The following is a 19351-nucleotide window of genomic DNA, read 5'->3' on the forward strand; positions in this document are numbered from 1 at the left end:
TGAGTCGCAGGATTTGGTTGTACCCTATGAGTTTGAGAAATTTGGTTTTAATTGTTGATGCAGAATCGATTTTCCTGGTGGGTTCATCCCAATGACATGATTTTGAAGTGTATGAGTTAATCTATGTTGTATGAATCGAGTGTTTAAGAAGGGAGAAATCAGATTTATGATGCTAGGAATGATTATTTTCAAAAAAGAAATCAGATGCTTGTTGTTGATGGATATGATTCTAGACATCTTTTTAGTTTTTGGTTTGATTGTTTCTTGAAGACTGGAAGTTAAAAGGGGTGAATACTTCTTGATTTTTAATTTCTTGTTTTGTGAAAAGGACGATGAGAGAGAGAGAGAGCCCTTTCATTTTTTAATTATTAAAATAAATAAATAATTATTAAAACTTTAAAAAAATGATTTTAGAAATAGAAAATAAATACCCAAGGGTATTAAAGTCATTTCAGTTTACCGAGGGACCAAATCCGCAACCAAACTAGCTCAAAAGTACCACGAAACCAAAAAAGTCGGGGTTTGGACTAAAACCCAAAAAAAAATGCATACCACAGGGACCATTTTTGCAGTTTTGTCATTCAAAATGAATTGAAAACCTAGGAATGAAATCAACACTAAAAATCATTTAGGGACCTAATCCAACATTTCATATAACCACAGGGACTATTTCTGTAATTTACCCTTTATTTTAAAGAGTTGGTCGGTCAAATTTTCAATTGAGTTGTGGATACAAATTCTCCATTGACTCAGTCTTCCAATATTGCAACAAGTTATTCTTCATTTATGTCTTTATAAATGTACTCGTTACTTGATCATAATAATCCATTCTTACATCATCACAACTCATCTTTCAGTTTAAACTTTCTTCTAAACTAAAATTGAGTTAACATTCATAATGGAAAATCGGAGGGGTTTGGGGCTCTATCTCATTTTCGTATGTGTTTTTTTGTTTGCAACCACATATACTTGTTTGGGGATTGGAAATGTTAGTGTCATCTGCTTTGAGCACGAGCGATTTGCTCTTCTCAACTTCAAACACAGTATCCAAGATCCTTTTGAAATGTTGTCATCATGGGTTGGAAATGAGTGTTGCATGTGGGAAGGAATCCAGTGTGATGGTGTCACTGGAAATGTTCAACGCCTTAAACCTAATGCAGATTCCTACTACGACTTCTTTACTCGTAATAAGGTGAGCTCTTCTTTGGCAGAGTTGAGGCATCTCAAATACCTCGACTTGAGTGGGAATGGTTTTTTTCTAGGAAGTCAGATACCTGAGTTCATTGGATCCTTGAAACAGCTGACCTACCTCAATCTATTTGATGCTAGTTTTGAAGGTATTATTCCTCCTCAAATTGGAAATCTTTCTAATTTAAAGGTTCTTAATCTCGGTTCAAACTTTTTAAAGTCAGATGAAATGGCATGGATTTCTCGCCTTCCGTCACTCGAGCTTCTCGACTTGAGTTCAGTGGATCTTAGTGGAGCACAAAACTGGGATCAAACTTTGCTTCACATGACTCCCTTGTTGAAAGAGTTAAGTTTGTCGAATTGTCGACTTTCCAATGTTGAACTTGGTGCTTTTCTAAATTTGAGTAGAATACTTCCCAACATCAAACACCTCGATCTTGGCTTCAATTCTTTCGAAGGTCCACTCCCCACCTTTTTTCAAAACATGACCTCCCTCACATTCCTCGATCTTTCTGGATTTAATCTTAGTTTGGCATGGAACTTTCCAGACCTACTAAGCATGATCCCTTCTCTATCAGAGCTGCATTTGTTTGATTGTGGGCTTGATAGGACGCATCTATCTTCCCCTCGTCTTAATTTCAGTAAACTTGATAACATCCAACACCTCGATCTTGGATTTAATCCACTTGGAGGCGTATTTCTGTCCTTTCTGACAAACATGAGTTCCCTAAGAGTCCTTGACCTTTCAGATACCATGCTGAATTCATCCCTTCCTATTATGCCTAAGCTTCTAGAGCTTCATCTTTCTTATAACAAGTTTAAGCAGATTGAGCATGTTGGAATCTGGAGACGGTGCCACCTGACACAATTGAGAGTGACAAATAATGAGTTTGGTATGGAAATGATTGACTCACCAAAAAACGCATCAGAATGCTCCCAGGATTCTTTGGCGAATTTAAGAGTTCTTGATCTATCGTACAACAGACTGGTTGGTTCAATCCCTGAATCTCTGAGTAGATTAAGATTTTTAGAAGTGCTAGATCTATCTCAAAATCACTTGACTGGTCCTGTTCCAGAGTTCCCTGGTAACCTTACCAAACTTGACCTTTCTTCTAACCAATTGACTGGTTCAATTCCAAAGTCCCTTGGAAAATTAGCAGCTTTAACAGATTTGAATCTAAGTTCTAATTTGTTAAATGGGTCTATTCCACTTTCAATAGGGAAACTTTCCAAACTCCGTTCTCTTGTTCTCTCCAACAATTCTTTAGAAGGAGTAGTTACTGAAGCCTATTTTGCAAACCTTTCGATGTTGAAGGACTTGGATACTTCTTCTAACAGTAAGTTGACATTCCATGTTTCACACGGGTGGATACCTCCATTCCAATTAAAATCTCTTAATTTCGGCTCTTGAAATATCAATAATGGATTCCCACAGTGGCTTCGTAATCAACCGAAACTTCAAATCTTAGTGTTGTCAAATGCTACACTTTCAGGACCTCTGCCCGCATGGTTGCGGAGGATGCCCATCATTCCTGCCTTAGATCTCTCTCACAACAAATTCAGCGGACCTTGAAAAACCTTCCCAATGGTGGAAATGATAAAGTGTATACATATTCTCCTGAGCCTGCGTTACTTCTGGAATATAACCTTTTCAATGGGTCAATTCCAAGGTCATTGTGCAGAAGAACATATTTAGTAGGACTTGATTCCAAAAATATGTTCAGTGGGAAAATTCCCAACTGTTTGGGGAATCTGAAGGATTTGACTAACATGATATTAAGCTCAAATCGGCTCTCCGGTGTCATTCCAAGTTCAATAGCTCTTAATTCATCATTATTTTGGTTAAGTTTGAATGACAATAACTTTATTGGTGAACTTCCACGAGAATTGGCGAATCTACAACGTTTGCAAGTCTTAGATGTGGGTGATAATAAGTTCTCTGGAAATATACCAAAATGGATTGGAGAAAAACTTATAGATTTGGTAGTTTTGAGGTTACACAAAAACAACTTCACCGGTAGAATTCCTCGATCTCTGTGCAAAATTTCAACTCTTCAAATTTTGGATCTTGCATACAACAACTTAACAGGGACCATCGCCCGTTGTGTAGGAAAGTTAAATGGCATGGTTGAGAGTCACTCAATACCTTTGTATCATTCCGCTTCCGATTATGATAAGAATGTGATTCAGGGCATGAAAGGTGTTGATCTTGAATATACAACAATTTGGGGTATGGTTTATAACATGGATCTTTCAAGCAACAAGCTTGTGGGAGAAATACCGGTCGAGCTAACTGCACTTTCGAAGTTAGTGGGTCTCAATTTGTCTAATAATCATCTCAGTGGGGAGATTCCACACAACATTAGAAAGATGACAGAGTTATTTTCTCTTCAAGCATGGCAGCTTTGCACTTTTTGAGCCATTTGAATTTGTCATACAACAACTTGTCGGGTCAAATTCCAACAGGAAATCAACTGCAAACGCTTAATGATCCTTCAATATATGCTGGGAACAAACATCTATGTGGGCCTCCATTGCTAAACACTTGCTCAAATCATCAAGATCCAACAACAACAAGAAGCAAGAAGAAACATAAAGCAACTGATGAGTGGATGAAGATATGGTTGTTTTATGGGGACATAATGAGTGGTTTTGTAACAGGGTTTTGGGGTGTTATTGGAGTTGTGTTATTCAAGAAGCAGTGGAGACAGAAGCTTTTCATGTTTGCTGAGGTAATGGTAGACAAGATATTGTTGGATTAGTGTCTAAGTCCATAACTATTTTGGTATGTACTTGACCCGATGGTGCATGGTCCTTTTGGGTTGCCTTCACCAAAGCAACTTGATTGGAGAAATAAATAGAGAGAGAGGTTATTATGATTTATTAATATGTTATAAGAATAATATATTAAAGGAGAAATCATATTTGTTTAATTAATATTGGTCAATAATTAATTAAGAATTAATTTTGTGATCAAGTGTAATTAATTAAACTAGAGGGGCTGAATTGTAATTATGTGATAGTTACAAAATAAGGTAAGGATTATCTTATATATATGGTGAACGAATTTGAGGTGATAATCACTTAGAATTTGACTAGGATAAGGGTTTCTAAGAGTTATCTTATGGTTGCTTGGTGGACAAGCAACTAGATAAGGATAAGGACTGAAAACCTAATCCCAACCCTATATAAAGACCCCTAAGGCCTTGGAATTCGTGTACTTGATCCCTAGAGCATCTAAGGACGAATTCTAACCTCCCTCCTCTCTCTTTATACCTTCTCCACTTGCTTATGGTGTTTGTAAGCCATTAGAGGAGTGACACTTGTGACTCTAAGCCTTCCAAAGTCAATTCAAGGAGATTTAGGATTGTTATTGCTACATAACAATCAAGGTAATATCTTAAACCTAATTATATGTTAATATTGATTTCCATATGCTAGAATTAAGGTTTATAGTCTTGGATTCAAAGCATGTACGATAGAGAAACCTAGATCCAAGCATTAGGGTTTGTATGAGCACATAGGATGTCTTATGACCAAAACCCATCAGTGGTATCAGAGCCTAGCTTGGTTTTAATTGTATTGATGCATTGTATAACTGGAAAATTCATTTTTTGAGTTTCTGGAGGCTGGACTCGCCGAGTCCATGCTGACTCGACGAGTCCAAGCCTGACTCGACGAGTCAACTCGTCAGATGGAGGGTTTCTCGGGTTTTCTTGCTATTTTTGCTTATGGATTGTTACCTTATCATGTTAGATCAATATTAATCCGATTATATGATATATTTGACTATAATTTTGATCTAATTGAAGATATTTATCAATTAATAAGATAATTGTTTCCTTATAAGATAATTGATTAATTATTTTGAGTAAATCGATAAATTGTTTTGCAAGAAATCATTAAATAAATCAAATATGGATAATTATGTGACTAAATGTTAATTTAGATTATTTGTTATTTGATCCTTGTTGTTATGAAAAGTTTCATATTGTGCCCTTTAGGTTTTATAGTTTAAATTTGAACCCAAAAGTTTTGTTGTTTTGAAATTTAAATAGTTGAAACCCTAATGTTTTGAAAAAAGGTTTCAAAACTTGCGCTCAAGTTTTGGAATTTAAAAGTTGATTAAAAGTTTAATTAGGAATGTTAAATTCTAAAACTCTAGTATAGTTTTGAAAAAGTTCAAATCACACCCTTATGGTTTATTAATTAATTAAGGTGTATAATTAAAAGAGGTTTAATAAATCCATAAAAGTTTAGGTTTACAATTTAATTGAATTAAAAGTATAATTGTTAAATTGAACCACCTAATATTTTAAAAGGGTAAAATACACCCTATACTATATATATAACATTAAAAGTCTAACATTATATATATGTATGAGTAAAAGTCAGTCTTACCGTTAGTAGGCCTCATTCACGAAGCTGGTCTATAAGGGGTGTTTAAGGAAATTGCCTATAAAATGGCGATTGAATGGGTATCCACTCTTACCCACCGCACTCTTGACTAGTGGAGGGTCGTTAGCCGAACGGGTAGGATAGGACGAAACCTTCCATTATAAGTATAATGAAGTATAAAAGTAACTAAATGTTTTCATAAAATTCCCAATATTAGTTACTTAGGCAAAAGTGAATTGATGCAATTCCATGAAATTACACTTTGTGCCCTTGCGAAGACGTTAGTGGAGCGTGTGTGGTTTACCGGCACACTAAATGGTTCTAAGCAAAGGTAGCAAAGGGTGACTCAATGTTTGTCATAGTTCGGTGGAGCGTGTGTGGTTTACCGGCACATCGAATAGGTGACTGTAACATGTGAGGACACCATGTAAGTTTGCATGGTTATTCACACCCGCTTTGTGATCCTCGGCATCCCAGTCACAAACAAGAGGGGCATATCGAGATATAAACATGCCATTGAAAGTTCAATGTATCTCAAAGAATCTAGGAGTTTTCATAGATTTAAAACTAAAATTTTTCTTTTTCGTTTTGATGGTGGAAAATTAGTGAATCGTCATTCACTTACCTTCAAATGTTCTGCAATTAGGGTTACGGCATCCCTCTCCCGAGTTGTAGAATATTGTGTTGGGTCCTAGCCTTAGTATTTCATTTGGGTGATTTACTAAGGACTTTATCTATCAACTAACTTGAATTCGTTTTCTCCCGTTTTGTAGATGTCAAAGTTTGACAACTATGGTCTTCTCAAATCCCGTGGAACAAGCATTCCACATGAAGATGATATTCCACGATTCGATCGAGGAACAAGAGATCATGCTTCACTTCCTCCTCCTCCTCCTCCAATTATTCTCCCTAACCCACAAGTTCAAAGGCTTGAAAAGTTCAAGATCACTGAAGCCCTTTTGGCAAGTAAACATAAAGAAGGAAAGTCAGTGTGTGCACACGTCCTAGGGATGAAGTCACACATTGATAAGTTAAGAATGTTGGGATCCATTGTCTGTGAGGAAATGGCTGTTGATTGGGTTCTTCAGTCACTTCCCAACTCATATAGTGAGTTCGTAAAAAAGTACTATATGATGAACTACGACGTGACCCTAATAGATCTCACCTATATGCTTATTGCTGCTGAATCTGCAATGATTTGGCGCAATAGAAAAGCAAAGTTGATTGGTGAATCTGCCTTCGAGACCTCTATGGATATAGACAATGGCAACGAAAGACATGCTATGATCGAAAAGTTTGATCATAAGAGAAAGGCGATGTCTGAAGTAGTTCCATGTCCTGTTCCAAAAGAGTCGATTTGCTTTTATTGCCAAGAGAAGGGGCATTGGAGACGAAGCTGCCCCATTTACCTAAGAGATCTAAGAGATGGGAGAGTCGAAACGTATGGCTCTAATATAGGTAAAATCCATTTACTAACTCTTTTAAGCTTCTATTCTAAATTCTTAATACATAATGTAATAAGATTACAATTGATGTTTTGTAGGATTGAAGAAAAGAAAGGGAGCTTAAGGGAAGAAGTGAGCAAAATCTAACCGTAAAGGAATGGATTTCGATCGCATTTCTCGAAGATTAGATTCTTGAGCTACTACTTAGAGTTAGAATTAGATTGCTAAGAAAGATGTATTAGCATAAGTTTTTCAATGAGTTGCATTGTAAGGACAAAATTTTTCCGCAATAAAATAAATTTTGATTTTAAATTTTATTTATTTATCCTTACAATGGCGTGTATGAAAAAAATTGATGTTAAAATGTTTCTATTATTAGCAATAATGGATTTGGTTCTTATTATGTTATTTATGGAAAGTCGAGAATTTACCAAATAGGGAGAGTTTCTCATCGCCCAAGTTTCAATTGGACAGAAACTTGGAATCATGCAACGTGGATGCACGATGAATGAGAAATTTCATATTTGGAAATTAGACTAATTCATTGACAAAGTGTCAAGTGAAGGACTTGGAGATCGAATACACAAAGTTGCGTGTTGATCAAGTCCACCATAAGAGTAACAAAGACATTCGTCATGATTTACTAAAGGTTTAGTAAATATGATTATGCTTATAAGATTAAGTGTAATTCTGAATTGATTGAAAATGTTTAAATCAATAGCAGAACGAATAAGAAGAATCAAGTAGGCAGAAAGATAAAAGTTTCTCCATTCTAAGAAGAAGGGAGAGTACCTTTTATGCTTTATGATAAGTCTTAATTATTAATAACCATGTCTCAATTGATCCTCTATGTGAGTCTTGGTACAATTGTATGTCCAAGAAGAGAAATCAAAGATTGAAGAAATGGTCAAATCAAGAAGTCAATCATACTTCGTTCCAAAACAAGTCTTAGAGTTGAGATTGTGACAATGAGTGAAAAGTATTAAGAAGGTTTAAAAGATTCATTAAATGTGGTAAGTTGTGATGTCTTAGATAAGACAAAGACCAACTAGGACCAATTTATGAAGAGTTTTGATAAAAGCTACACTAACTCTCGAATATTTGTTTGTCAAGAAATGTTTTGACAAGAGAATTTTATATGTCAAGGAGTCAGTGGGAGTCTTAATGGTCTTGAAAGGTTTCAAGAACAAATCAAATAAACCTTATCGATCATCACTAGCACACGAGTTGAGGTTTACAACCTATCGTGATGACATTATTTTGGTTCTGTGCTAATCCAATCGAGTTAATTATGCATGAGAGTTCTATGAGTTCTCATTTTGAACGCATAAATGGCAAAGCACCTTAATCGATGAAAGGTACATTGATAGGAAAAGGTGAGTTGTTTGACTACTTGGAAGACATGGTGGGCAGCCGTGCTACCATAAGGCAAGAAATCAAGATTAAGAAAGTTCGGTCCATATGAGTTTGAATTTGTCGTAAACTTTGGTTTCAACAAATTCACATGGATAGGAACACATACACCGCTCAAATCTAAGTGTCATAAGATTTCCTCCTTCATGAAAATGATTGTGAAGAAATACTTTCACTAAGAGAGATTTTAAGAAGATAGTGATTGTAAAATTGCATTCTCAAATTCAATCATGGTTACGGCATCCCTTTCCATAATTTGAATTGTGAGGTTTGGCAATTAGTCTTAATTGTTTAGACACACATATGAACTATCGAAGGCAAAGGTGTATAAGTTCAAGAAGCATTGATAAAGGATTATCAAAGCACTAAGTATTAGAAACATGAACTTAAGAAATTCAATAAGTATTGTTTTCTGAAAGTTAAGATGTTTATGAATACATGTCGAAGCTAGTGGGAGCATAAGTGTTATGTTTTAATCATCATGATAGTGGGAGCATAAATGTTATGATTGTATGATTATTAAGGCACGTATTGCAAAGTTGGCAATATTAATTATAGAAATCAAGAGTCATACTTTGCAAAGTTGTAAGAGTTGAAAGGTTGTTTTGCTATAATTAAGGGAGAGAATATTATGCTTCATTTCAAATCTAAACGATTAGGTTGAGAAATGTTAATAAACTTAGTCAAGGGTACATAGTGTGTTCTTAAAATTTCGATTATGATTACGGCATTCCTCTTCACAATTCGAATTTTGAGAACATAGCAAATAAAACATTATGCGTCGTGTCCCATACGCTTTGGGTATAGGATCGATTGCAAATGCTTTAATGTTTGACCATTCTAAAATTTTCCAAATGTCTAGCGCATTTAGAGGGAAAAGGGACTAGAATCGGTTTTGACTAAAATAATTAAACAACTATCAAAGGACAATCCAAAGTTCGACGAGGATTGGTCGCTTGTGAGTAGTTGGAAGTATAGTATTGGAAAATATGGAAATGTTTCCATATTGGATGGACCATATCGACATCATTACGAATAGATAAGATTCTATTAAGAATGAGTTGTAATATGGAACATATGGAAGTGTGTCCATATTGGGAATTGAATATTGAGAAATCTATGACTAGATTAGAAACTTCTATGCAAAAGGATGTTCAAAGAATGTACTTTGAGTGAGAGACATCACGTCTATGGAATTGTCTTGTAACAATCCCTGATAGAGGACTTTGTAATATCATTGGCAATAGTCTTTGTGACTTTGGTGCAGTGACATTACGAAAGGATAAGTTGCATAGAATGTTAGAATCTAGCATATTCTATAAGTAGCAAGAATTTGATATTCTTTAACTTATGGAAAAAGGATTTGGAGTTGTGAAATGAGAAAGATTGGAAATGTGTTCAATTTGATCTATTTCATAAAGTAAAAACCATAAGTAAACATTGTGTGCATGCTAGGAGCATAGGACAAGTGTTGTAATTCAAGTAAGAAGTTGATTAACCGAAACGACAAATAATGAGTAATCAATATGGTGATAAATTAAAAGTGTTTTATTTATGCTCAAAGGGTTAAGGCCATATGGGATTAGTATTATTCTTGTGTTTCACTTTGCATGTTTTGACTTCCGGAATAATTGAGTTTATTAAGAATAATCGAATTATTCAAACGGGCCACAGTCGTTCATATGTTGGAAGTAGATATGAATGAAGACTGTCGTGAATTGGTGTGTGGATTGTCTAGAAAAGTATTAGACATAAGCAAATGTTTGCTGCAACGTTCATGAGTGCTTACGAATATGATTTGAGCATTGGATTAAACCCACGCTCACTTGGATCACTCCATGAATTGTATCACGAGTGATTGGTGAGACGATAACATCTTATATTCTTGAAACCGAGATGTGTGAGTTGTATCTTGCAAATCGGTTGCACATTGATAATATGTAAACGCACCAGTAACTTGGTGTTATAAAACATATTGTTGTGTGTGATTCGGTGAGTAAGTGCAAGCAAGCATTGTATCAAAGTTTATCCGTTCCTTTTATCCAAAGTAGGATAAAAGCGATATCTTTGGGCCCCTCGATGGTTTAGTGATGACAAACGTAAATGCTCGGCCGGGCTAGGGCTAATTTGATTTGTTCAATTAGTTTGTCGTCATAAATCAGAAATCGAGAAGTAGTACAAAGAGAATGATTTGAAATCATATCTCATATGATATCTAGAATGGAGGAATATATGATCCCTTATCTAAGGACACACGTATCTGATATGATCAGAGTTGACAGCGGCTTTGGAAAGCTACGATTGCAGATCAGGATCTAAAGTCATACGCAGAATAGTTGTTAGACTTATCCAAGTGGGAGACTGTTGGATTAGTGTCTAAGTCCATAACTATTTTGGTATGTACTTGACCCGATGGTGCATGGTCCTTTTGGGTTGCCTTCACCAAAGCAACTTGATTGGAGAAATAAATAGAGAGAGAGGTTATTATGATTTATTAATATGTTATAAGAATAATATATTAAAGGAGAAATCATATTTGTTTAATTAATATTGGTCAATAATTAATTAAGAATTAATTTTGTGATCAAGTGTAATTAATTAAACTAGAGGGGCTGAATTGTAATTATGTGATAGTTACAAAATAAGGTAAGGATTATCTTATATATATGGTGAACGAATTTGAGGTGATAATCACTTAGAATTTGACTAGGATAAGGGTTTCTAAGAGTTATCTTATGGTTGCTTGGTGGACAAGCAACTAGATAAGGATAAGGACTGAAAACCTAATCCCAACCCTATATAAAGACCCCTAAGGCCTTGGAATTCGTGTACTTGATCCCTAGAGCATCTAAGGACGAATTCTAACCTCCCTCCTCTCTCTTTATACCTTCTCCACTTGCTTATGGTGTTTGTAAGCCATTAGAGGAGTGACACTTGTGACTCTAAGCCTTCCAAAGTCAATTCAAGGAGATTTAGGATTGTTATTGCTACATAACAATCAAGGTAATATCTTAAACCTAATTATATGTTAATATTGATTTCCATATGCTAGAATTAGGGTTTATAGTCTTGGATTCAAAGCATGTACAATAGAGAAACCTAGATCCAAGCATTAGGGTTTGTATGAGCACATAGGATGTCTTATGACCAAAACCCATCAGATATATGTTGCAGTCATGCTAAGAGTTTCCAAAATCAAGAGAGGAAGAGAAGCTGCATAGATCCTCTGGAATGCAAGTAGGTCTCCAGTATATGTTATCAATGATTGTTTTTCTTTTTAGAAATGCTATTGTGCTTATTATTATATAATAGTTTTTTGTATTTTTAATTTGTATGCCTTTTAGAAGTGCCAATTTACAAAATTTATACTGTATTGGGTATTTATACATGATCAAGTTGTAGATTAGACTACTATGGATTTGAGTTGTAAGATTTTTTTTTCTTTTTAATTCTGCTATCTTGCTTCCGACCTTCTGTTGCTGCTCTCGCCCCCGACATGCTGTTGCAGCCATCAGCTTTCATCTACATTGGTCCAGATAAGTAAGAACCAAGTAATCTACTCATTATTTATTTCTTCATTTGTAAATTTTCTAGTTTTTCTAGTGAAGAAGGATGTGTGGGTGAAAGGTGGAAATTTTTGTTGGATTTGGTATTTATAAAAGATTAAGGTCTGCTTGTATGAATACGCAATGGTAGTGGTCTTGGTTGATTATTTGGCTCTACTGCTCTCATGAGTTTGAACGTTATGAGATTCGATGAAAGGTTAATCAGTATGTAAAATATCATCCTTTTTTTGTTTGTATGTATCTAGCTCTTTTTCCTTATAAATTTTCCATCTATCTGTAATTTCTGATTTTTAACATCTTTGTAATATTTCACCTCTTGTTTTTGTCCTGCATGATTGATACGAATAGGTAGGAGTTTGTGCATGAACGATTCTTATGAAAGAAGAGGTAGATTTTATAACATTTAGTCAAATATATTTCCGCAAATATCCTTGTACTTTTCCTCTGAATTTAACCTGTTTGTGCAGTGAAAATAAACCTGAACATATTGCTTGAGTTTTTTTTTTCACCTCCTATATTTTTTTTGATTTGACTAAGATAGTTGTGTTATTACCATTTCATCGGGTGTTCAAGCCCTTGATGTGTATTTGAGCAATTTCTTGATGTTCCTTTTTAGTTTGTCAATGTGCATAGATTGACATGACTCATGAGTCCATGTCAATGATATAATGAATATTTGATTGAAAACTTCTTTTAAGAGAATGGACATTTAGTTTGTCAATGTACACAGGCTTGGTATCCTTTTTGTTGACTTCTTTTAGATGTAAGTAATGAGTCATTGAAGCATGCATAGTCTTTTGTTTGATAAAGTTGTTGTTCATCTCTACTATCTTGCTTCCTTGTTTCTTTTGAACCATCTCATCATTTTACTCAATTTTCTCGTCACGTATGATGCATATTTATCATCTTTTGAGGCATGAAGTGAGTTACTTTTGAGTGCTACCCCTTTAACCGTCCTTCCTTGTAAACAGTTTATGTTCAAAATTTTACAAAGACAATTGCTTCTTCAATAGTAGCAAATTTGAATTGTCCGGTAAAGATCTTAATGCTATGCTCACAACTAGTTTTCAAGAATTAATATCATGAAAAGTGTTGATCAAGAAAATGGAAGAAGATGGCATATAGTTTGAACATGGACCTTTCAAGCAATAAACTTGTGGGAGAAATATTTGTTGAGCTAACTGTACTTTCTATGTTTATAATATAGCTTAAGATAACATTTTATATTATCTTTTTATTAATTTATTATCGAGGGAACCAACCTATTTGTCAAATTTTTCATTTACACAAATAAAGAAATTTGTAGCTTTTTTTTTCGTAAATGTTGGTGATTTAATCACCTAATATATTTTAGTGTAATGGATTTAACAAGTGTTTTAAGAAAAGTGTTTTAGTTATAATACAAGTTAGGAGGTGTGGGAGTGCACACTTGTATTTACTAAATATTGTTAGTACCGAACCCTGATCTACTGTGTCAAGTCTGAAAGTTGAAAATTGTTCTCGTTTTATCCGTTGTGTGGATAAGTCCGGGAAACACAACGACTTCATTGAAACACAGAAAAACGGAAATCAATTTCTTCTTCATTCTCTCTCAAAATTGATTTTGTGTTTTGTGCCTAAAATCAGAACCGTTTTTCAGGAATTATCCTAGTTTGGATTTTGTGATACCCAAGGCAATTAGGGTCGAAATATCAAACAAGGAAAGTGTATAACACGATTCCTGTTTGTGATCCAGATTTCTTATAACCCAAATTTTCGAAATTCCCCAATAGTAAATGGAATAAGCATACAAGTATTGAAGTAAATATAAAAACATGTTTAATATATAAAGAAACATGAATGTTGTAATATTATCTTGAGGAAAAAAAATCGACCCGTAGTTTTAATTACAAGATGAGGGTGAAAGTGGGAGACGTGCATACGGAAATGTCATTTAATGTTTATAATGATGTATGACGAAACCCCTAAATAAGTTGTATTCTGAGCAATTAATCTGTTGCAACTTTTTTTGTTTGAATTTTAATTTATGGCAAAATGAGGTAGAGTGTAGTCACTACAAGAAAATACCTTATTAGTGACTAATTTTTAGTGACGACCTGAAATTTGGTCACTAAAAGCATCTTTAAGTCACTAGAAATTAAGTGGTCACTAAATTTTGGTAATCCTACAAATTTAATGACGAATTATATGTGATGGTCACTAACTCGGTCACTAAAACGCGAAAAAATTAAACTGCTTTTGTTTCATATCATAACACCTATTTCGTGACTAAAAATAATTGTCACTATGTTAACTATATAGTGAATAAAAATAATGGTCAATATGTTAGAAATTTAGTGACAAAAAAATTGGTCGCTGCATTGGAGGTTTAGTGACCAAAAATAATGGTCACTACCTATTCTTATTTAAAACTACACGTTTACTCTTTAAAATCGGGAAAAACAATTAGTGACCACCCAATAGTGGTCACTGATGGATTATAAGAAAAAAACAATTAGTGACTATAAAGCGGTAAATAAGGACACTTGACTAATTTTGACCAAATTATAATTACACAGATAATTTTTATAAATACGATTAATTGGTTTAGTAAGGGGGATAAACAAGGTTGACTAATTTTGACTACCAATAAAGATTACTATGCCCTAAATCGACTCAACACATCTCTTTTGCCCTAAATTGATACACAATAATCTCCAGTTTGACAACATCGCGCCGACCTATCATTGTTGGACCATTGTCGCCGGTCCATCGCCGCCTGTCCGTCGCCGCCAGTCCATCGTCGCTCCATCACATCTCTCTCCAAGCATTCAGATACTCCGAGATAAAGTGCCCTCCATCGCTACAATGGCGTTACAAATTCATCATGTTTGCCGGCCGATTCCGTCGCCGCCATCAACTGGATCACAGTCATTACGGCCGACTAAACAGTTTACCATCGGCAGAGACGTTCAGCGATCCGTTGCTTCAACCAAGTCGGTCGATAGTAAAACCAAAAAATACTTGAGGTCTTCGGTGAAGGTGAGATCTCGCTTAGAGATGTCCGGTCCAACGGTCGTTGTAGGTTAGATTACCGAGGTTGATAAGGATACATTTTGGCCAATCGTTAATGTCGTCGGTGATAAGATCGTTGTTCTGGATATGTACACTCAATGGTAATTAATTAGCTCAATTATATTCTCTTGCATTTGCTATTATTTAATTCTTTGATTGCTTTTCTGAGGAGGTCAAATAGGGTATACTTCTCTGTTGTGATATCAAAACCCTAGACTTGGCTCTGTAGAGTGTTTGTTTATGGAATAAATCATCAGAATCAACAATTTACAAGTATCATAAAGGAAATTGGAAGTTAATGTCTTAATGAAGTTTTCATGTATGGAGGGCAGGGATTAAGGGATAAATGTGTTAAAAATATTCTTGTTTCCTAATGATTTTGAATATGGAAGTAGGAAACAAATGTAAGCTTTCTTGAATCTTGACATACACCATCTTACTTAGTTTTCTACATCTATTCATAAACATACAAATCCAGGTTGGAAATTAAGCAATCAGCTGAAGGAACGCAAAAAGTTCCTGGACTCTCGGAGGTGCCTGTGTACAAGACATATGAAGTATGGGAACTGCTCAAAAGCGGGAGTCGTGTCAGATCTGTTGGATCTACCAATGCCAATGAGCTAAGTAGCCAATCTCACTGGTAAGTGTGTGTGTGTGTATTCATTTATAGCATTGTAGTTGTGAATATAAAATCAAGGTGGAATCTTTATGGAAAATATTGTTGTGTAGCTTATTGAGAGTGACAGTTCGTGGGGAGAATTTGGTGAATGGACAGTTCGTGGTTATTTAATTTGGTGGGAAGTGAACATGTGGAGAAGATTGAAGGAATCCGAATTCATAAATAAATCACTTTCAGCTTTAGGAGATGTGATTTCAGCTCTTGCATCAAAGACTTCTCACATTCCTTACAGGTATGTCTCTCATCTACCCCATCTTAGATTATTTATTTATTTATTTACTTCTTATTTCAATCTTCTTTTTGACCAAATCAGGAACTCAAAGCTTACCCATATTCTTCAGAGCTCTCTAGGTGAGCTTTCTTTATACATAATGTTGTGATAAAATTACAATACTACAATAAATAAATTAGTAAAAGTAGATTGATATTTTCTTGCAGGAGGTGATTGTATGACATTGATTTTCATCGGATTTGGGAGAAATAATTTGTTCCCTGAATTTTGCATGCAGAGTGAGAGGTGTTGAATATGACCAGCTAGAAAACAACCTGATGTCACTGAGCTATTCAAGTACAAACAACTGGTAATTAATTAGCAAAATACTTTCATTTATTTATTATATTGTTTTCTTATATTATTAAATTAATTATTTGTTGTTTATTTTCTTAAAAAATAGACTGAGAAAGCAAAACATGATGAGAAAGAAACCAAAAAGTTGCAGGATAATCTTCAGTCTGTGCAACTCCGTCTTTCTGCAAGAGAACACATATGTAGAACTCTACAAGAAAAGGTAAATCAAGATATAATAACAACATTAAAGAACAATTACTGATTATTATTATTATTATTATTATTATTATTATTATTATTATTATTATTATTATTATTATTTATTTATTTATTTTGTGGTTTTAGGTGCCTAACTACAATATCGGAAAAAATACCTCCCTCTCAGAAGAATCACAAAATTTGTGTCCACTCCCAATTTCAGCAACATTGCCTCAAATAAGTTCAAGATTGTATGTAGTGGGGAATCCTATATAGTTTTCCTGAGGTTAGAGCTTTCTTCCTTTTAGTTAAATAATTTTTAGTTTTATTACAATTTTACTGAGATATATATATATAAAAAAAAAAAAAAAAAAAAAAAAAAAAAAAAAAAAAAAAACTTGATTGTGACAGGTTCAAACACATCCTATTGTTAGCTCTTTGGCTTATATCCTATTGAGGTAAAAAAATATTTGAGCTTGAAGAAATGGAAGAAAAAAGTAAATGATTTCATTACTTTGTAACCATATATTATTTATGGTGTTGATAATTAGATTATTAGATACTCTTTCTTTGGGACAAAGGAGACATTTGGTTCTACTCCATACTGGCTTTTATGGCTCAGGTTTGACCTTCATTCTTTGGTCAACTAGGTTCAAGATTTTGTTTCTCATTATTTTTCTACTCTCTTTTATAAAAATTGTAACTTTTGGTTGTGTGAGTGTAGGTATAGCATCTCAGTGAAATTGCTATGATCTATAATGCATTACCTTATATGAAGGTAACAACCCTCTATTCCTACTACCATATAATATGATCATTTTACCCTTTTCTTTTCCTTGACTTTTTGTATTAAGTAGAAAAGAGACACATATATAGATAGCTTACTAGATTTTTTCCCATGAAGTCGTGTATGGGTATCCAGTACTAGAATAACCTATCTGAATCCGAGTAAATGACCATTTTACCCATCTAATTAGAAATGATTCTTGTTAACAAAGAAGTAGTGTCTAACTCTTTCTTGAGTAAATGGTCATTTTACCCTTCTCTTTGGCCAATGATCATTTTACCTTTCTATTTAAAAACAATGCTTGCTAACAAGGAAACAGTATCTTAATTTTGTTAGATTAAATGATCGTTTAACCCTTCTATTTAGAAACAATGATTACTCACAAAAGAAATAGTATCTTACTCTTGTTTGAGAAAATGATCATTTTACCCTTCTATTTAGAAACAATGTTTACCAACAAAAGAAACAATATCTTACTCTCCTTTGACTACATGACCATTTTACCCTTCTATTTAATGAATGACTATTTGGCCATTCTATTTAATGAATGACTATTTGACCATTCTATTTGGTAAATGACCATTTTATCATTGTATTTTGCAGGAGTCTGAAAAGTATTCCATAAGGATGCCCAACAAATGGAACTTTTCATTTGATTACTTCTATTTTGCTTTTGTAGTGTTAGCAGCTCTATAATTTCATGTATAATTTAGGTGGGAAATCATCCGTTCTTATATGAAGATTTATTTGGTTATTGTTGTATTATAAACATTTATAGCATTTTCCTTTTCTTTTGTCTAATCGGATATAATTTCATTTTAAAAATGACATTTAATATTTCAAAATTTCTTAATTATTGACCCTTTTTTGTCTAAAAGGCTAAATCAGTGACGACCAGTTATAGTCACTAATTAGATAAACCAGTGACCACTTTCTATGGTCACTAATCAGATAAAACAGTGACGACTTTTATTGGACACTAAGTAGATAAAATAGTGACGACTTTCATTGATTAGTGACAACATTTAGTGACGAAGCGGGTCGTCACAGATTTAGTGACGACTATATTTTAGTCACTGTTTAGTGACCACATTTATATCTGGTCACTAAATCGGTTTTGTGACGGACCTATAGTGACGAAAAGTGACGACCGAAATTTTGGTCACTAAATCATTTAGTGACGACTCATTCTATTGTTAGTGACCATTTCGTTTTGGTCACTAATTGACATATTTTTTGTAGTGGGTATTGCTGACATCACTCCCTCAAGTCTAAGAGCTCAGATATAACACAATCATTGTGATACTCTTGTACGATTTCAGGATTGAAGGTCCTGCTGAAAGCTTCTACCAACCTTTTTCAGTGGTCACTATCTCTGTGTGGCAATACTTTTTCAGTTTTCCGACGATAAAAACTGGATCAACGTCCCCAGTGACAGTCAGTGTCTTCTCTTTCATGCTGAAAGCTATGGACTCGACCCCTATATGTATATATTTCAAAACGAGCTTTAGTCAAACATATGGTTTCACGTGAAAATAGAAGGAAAACAAAAACAAACACAATATATTATTAACCTGAAAGGGTGGAAACTGCCTTCAAAACCTTCCGCTTTCCTTTATCATCATGTACATTCACTTTGACAACCACTTTCTGCAATTGAATACAAAGTAATAACAACCAATTATGAAAGTTAATCTCCAGAATTAGTTTAAACGAGGCTAAAAAGAGTAAGTTTGGTTTTATTTTTGCAGCAGGGTTTTAGGCTTTCTTCTGCAGATATAGACAACATATCCATGTTCTCATCTGTAATAGCTAGCTAGGTTCAGCAGCAATTTTATTTTACCTTTCCTAATTTCTTACTTCATTTTTTGGACCACAGGTATATGATTCCACGAGCCAACAATCTTTTTTATGAAATATCCCATTGAATATGTAAGAATTAATTCACAAAAGTATTATATGTTGGAATGATATGTGACAAGAATCATTTCTTTTATTTTTTTGAAGTATTTATGCAGTTTGTGTAAAAAAAATCAATTTTCAGGAAAGTAATTT

At 34.2% G+C, this 19351-nt stretch overlaps 2 protein-coding genes and 1 long non-coding RNA gene across 3 annotated transcripts; all 3 read left to right on the forward strand.

Moving 5' to 3' along the window:
* The first annotated feature begins 898 nt into the window (after positions 1-898).
* On the forward strand, positions 899-2599 carry LOC128127762 (receptor-like protein EIX1). The gene has a single exon (XM_052766446.1). It carries the CDS (start codon positions 899-901, stop codon positions 2597-2599), a length of 1701 nt encoding a protein of 566 aa, XP_052622406.1.
* A 95-nt stretch (positions 2600-2694) lies between these two features.
* On the forward strand, positions 2695-15079 carry LOC128127763 (receptor-like protein EIX2). Its single transcript, XM_052766447.1, has 3 exons — positions 2695-3494; positions 3584-3920; positions 14711-15079. Exons 1-3 carry the CDS (start codon positions 2695-2697, stop codon positions 15077-15079), a joined length of 1506 nt encoding a protein of 501 aa, XP_052622407.1.
* Positions 15080-15547: 468 nt separating this feature from the next.
* Positions 15548-18040, forward strand: LOC128128173 (uncharacterized). The gene is made up of 10 exons (XR_008225953.1): positions 15548-15704; positions 15794-15975; positions 16057-16094; positions 16182-16324; positions 16418-16531; positions 16657-16795; positions 16921-16967; positions 17061-17131; positions 17234-17287; positions 17900-18040. It is a non-coding gene; the product is annotated as an uncharacterized LOC128128173 (long non-coding RNA).
* Positions 18041-19351: the final 1311 nt, after the last annotated feature.

The sequence above is a fragment of the Lactuca sativa genome, chromosome 8 (assembly GCF_002870075.4).
Source record: "Lactuca sativa cultivar Salinas chromosome 8, Lsat_Salinas_v11, whole genome shotgun sequence".
In the NCBI taxonomy this organism is placed as follows: Eukaryota; Viridiplantae; Streptophyta; class Magnoliopsida; order Asterales; family Asteraceae; genus Lactuca; species Lactuca sativa.

Bases quoted from the DNA above. Each gene is read 5' to 3' on its own strand.
- LOC128127762 (XM_052766446.1), top strand. From the start codon at position 899: ATGGAAAATCGGAGGGGTTTGGGGCTCTATCTCATTTTCGTATGTGTT.
- LOC128127763 (XM_052766447.1), top strand. From the start codon at position 2,695: ATGGTTGCGGAGGATGCCCATCATTCCTGCCTTAGATCTCTCTCACAA. The intron at 3,495-3,583 runs GTTAGTGGGTCT...TTTCTCTTCAAG, and splicing joins GAGCTAACTGCACTTTCGAA to CATGGCAGCTTTGCACTTTT. The intron at 3,921-14,710 runs GTAATGGTAGAC...AATAATCTCCAG, and splicing joins AGCTTTTCATGTTTGCTGAG to TTTGACAACATCGCGCCGAC.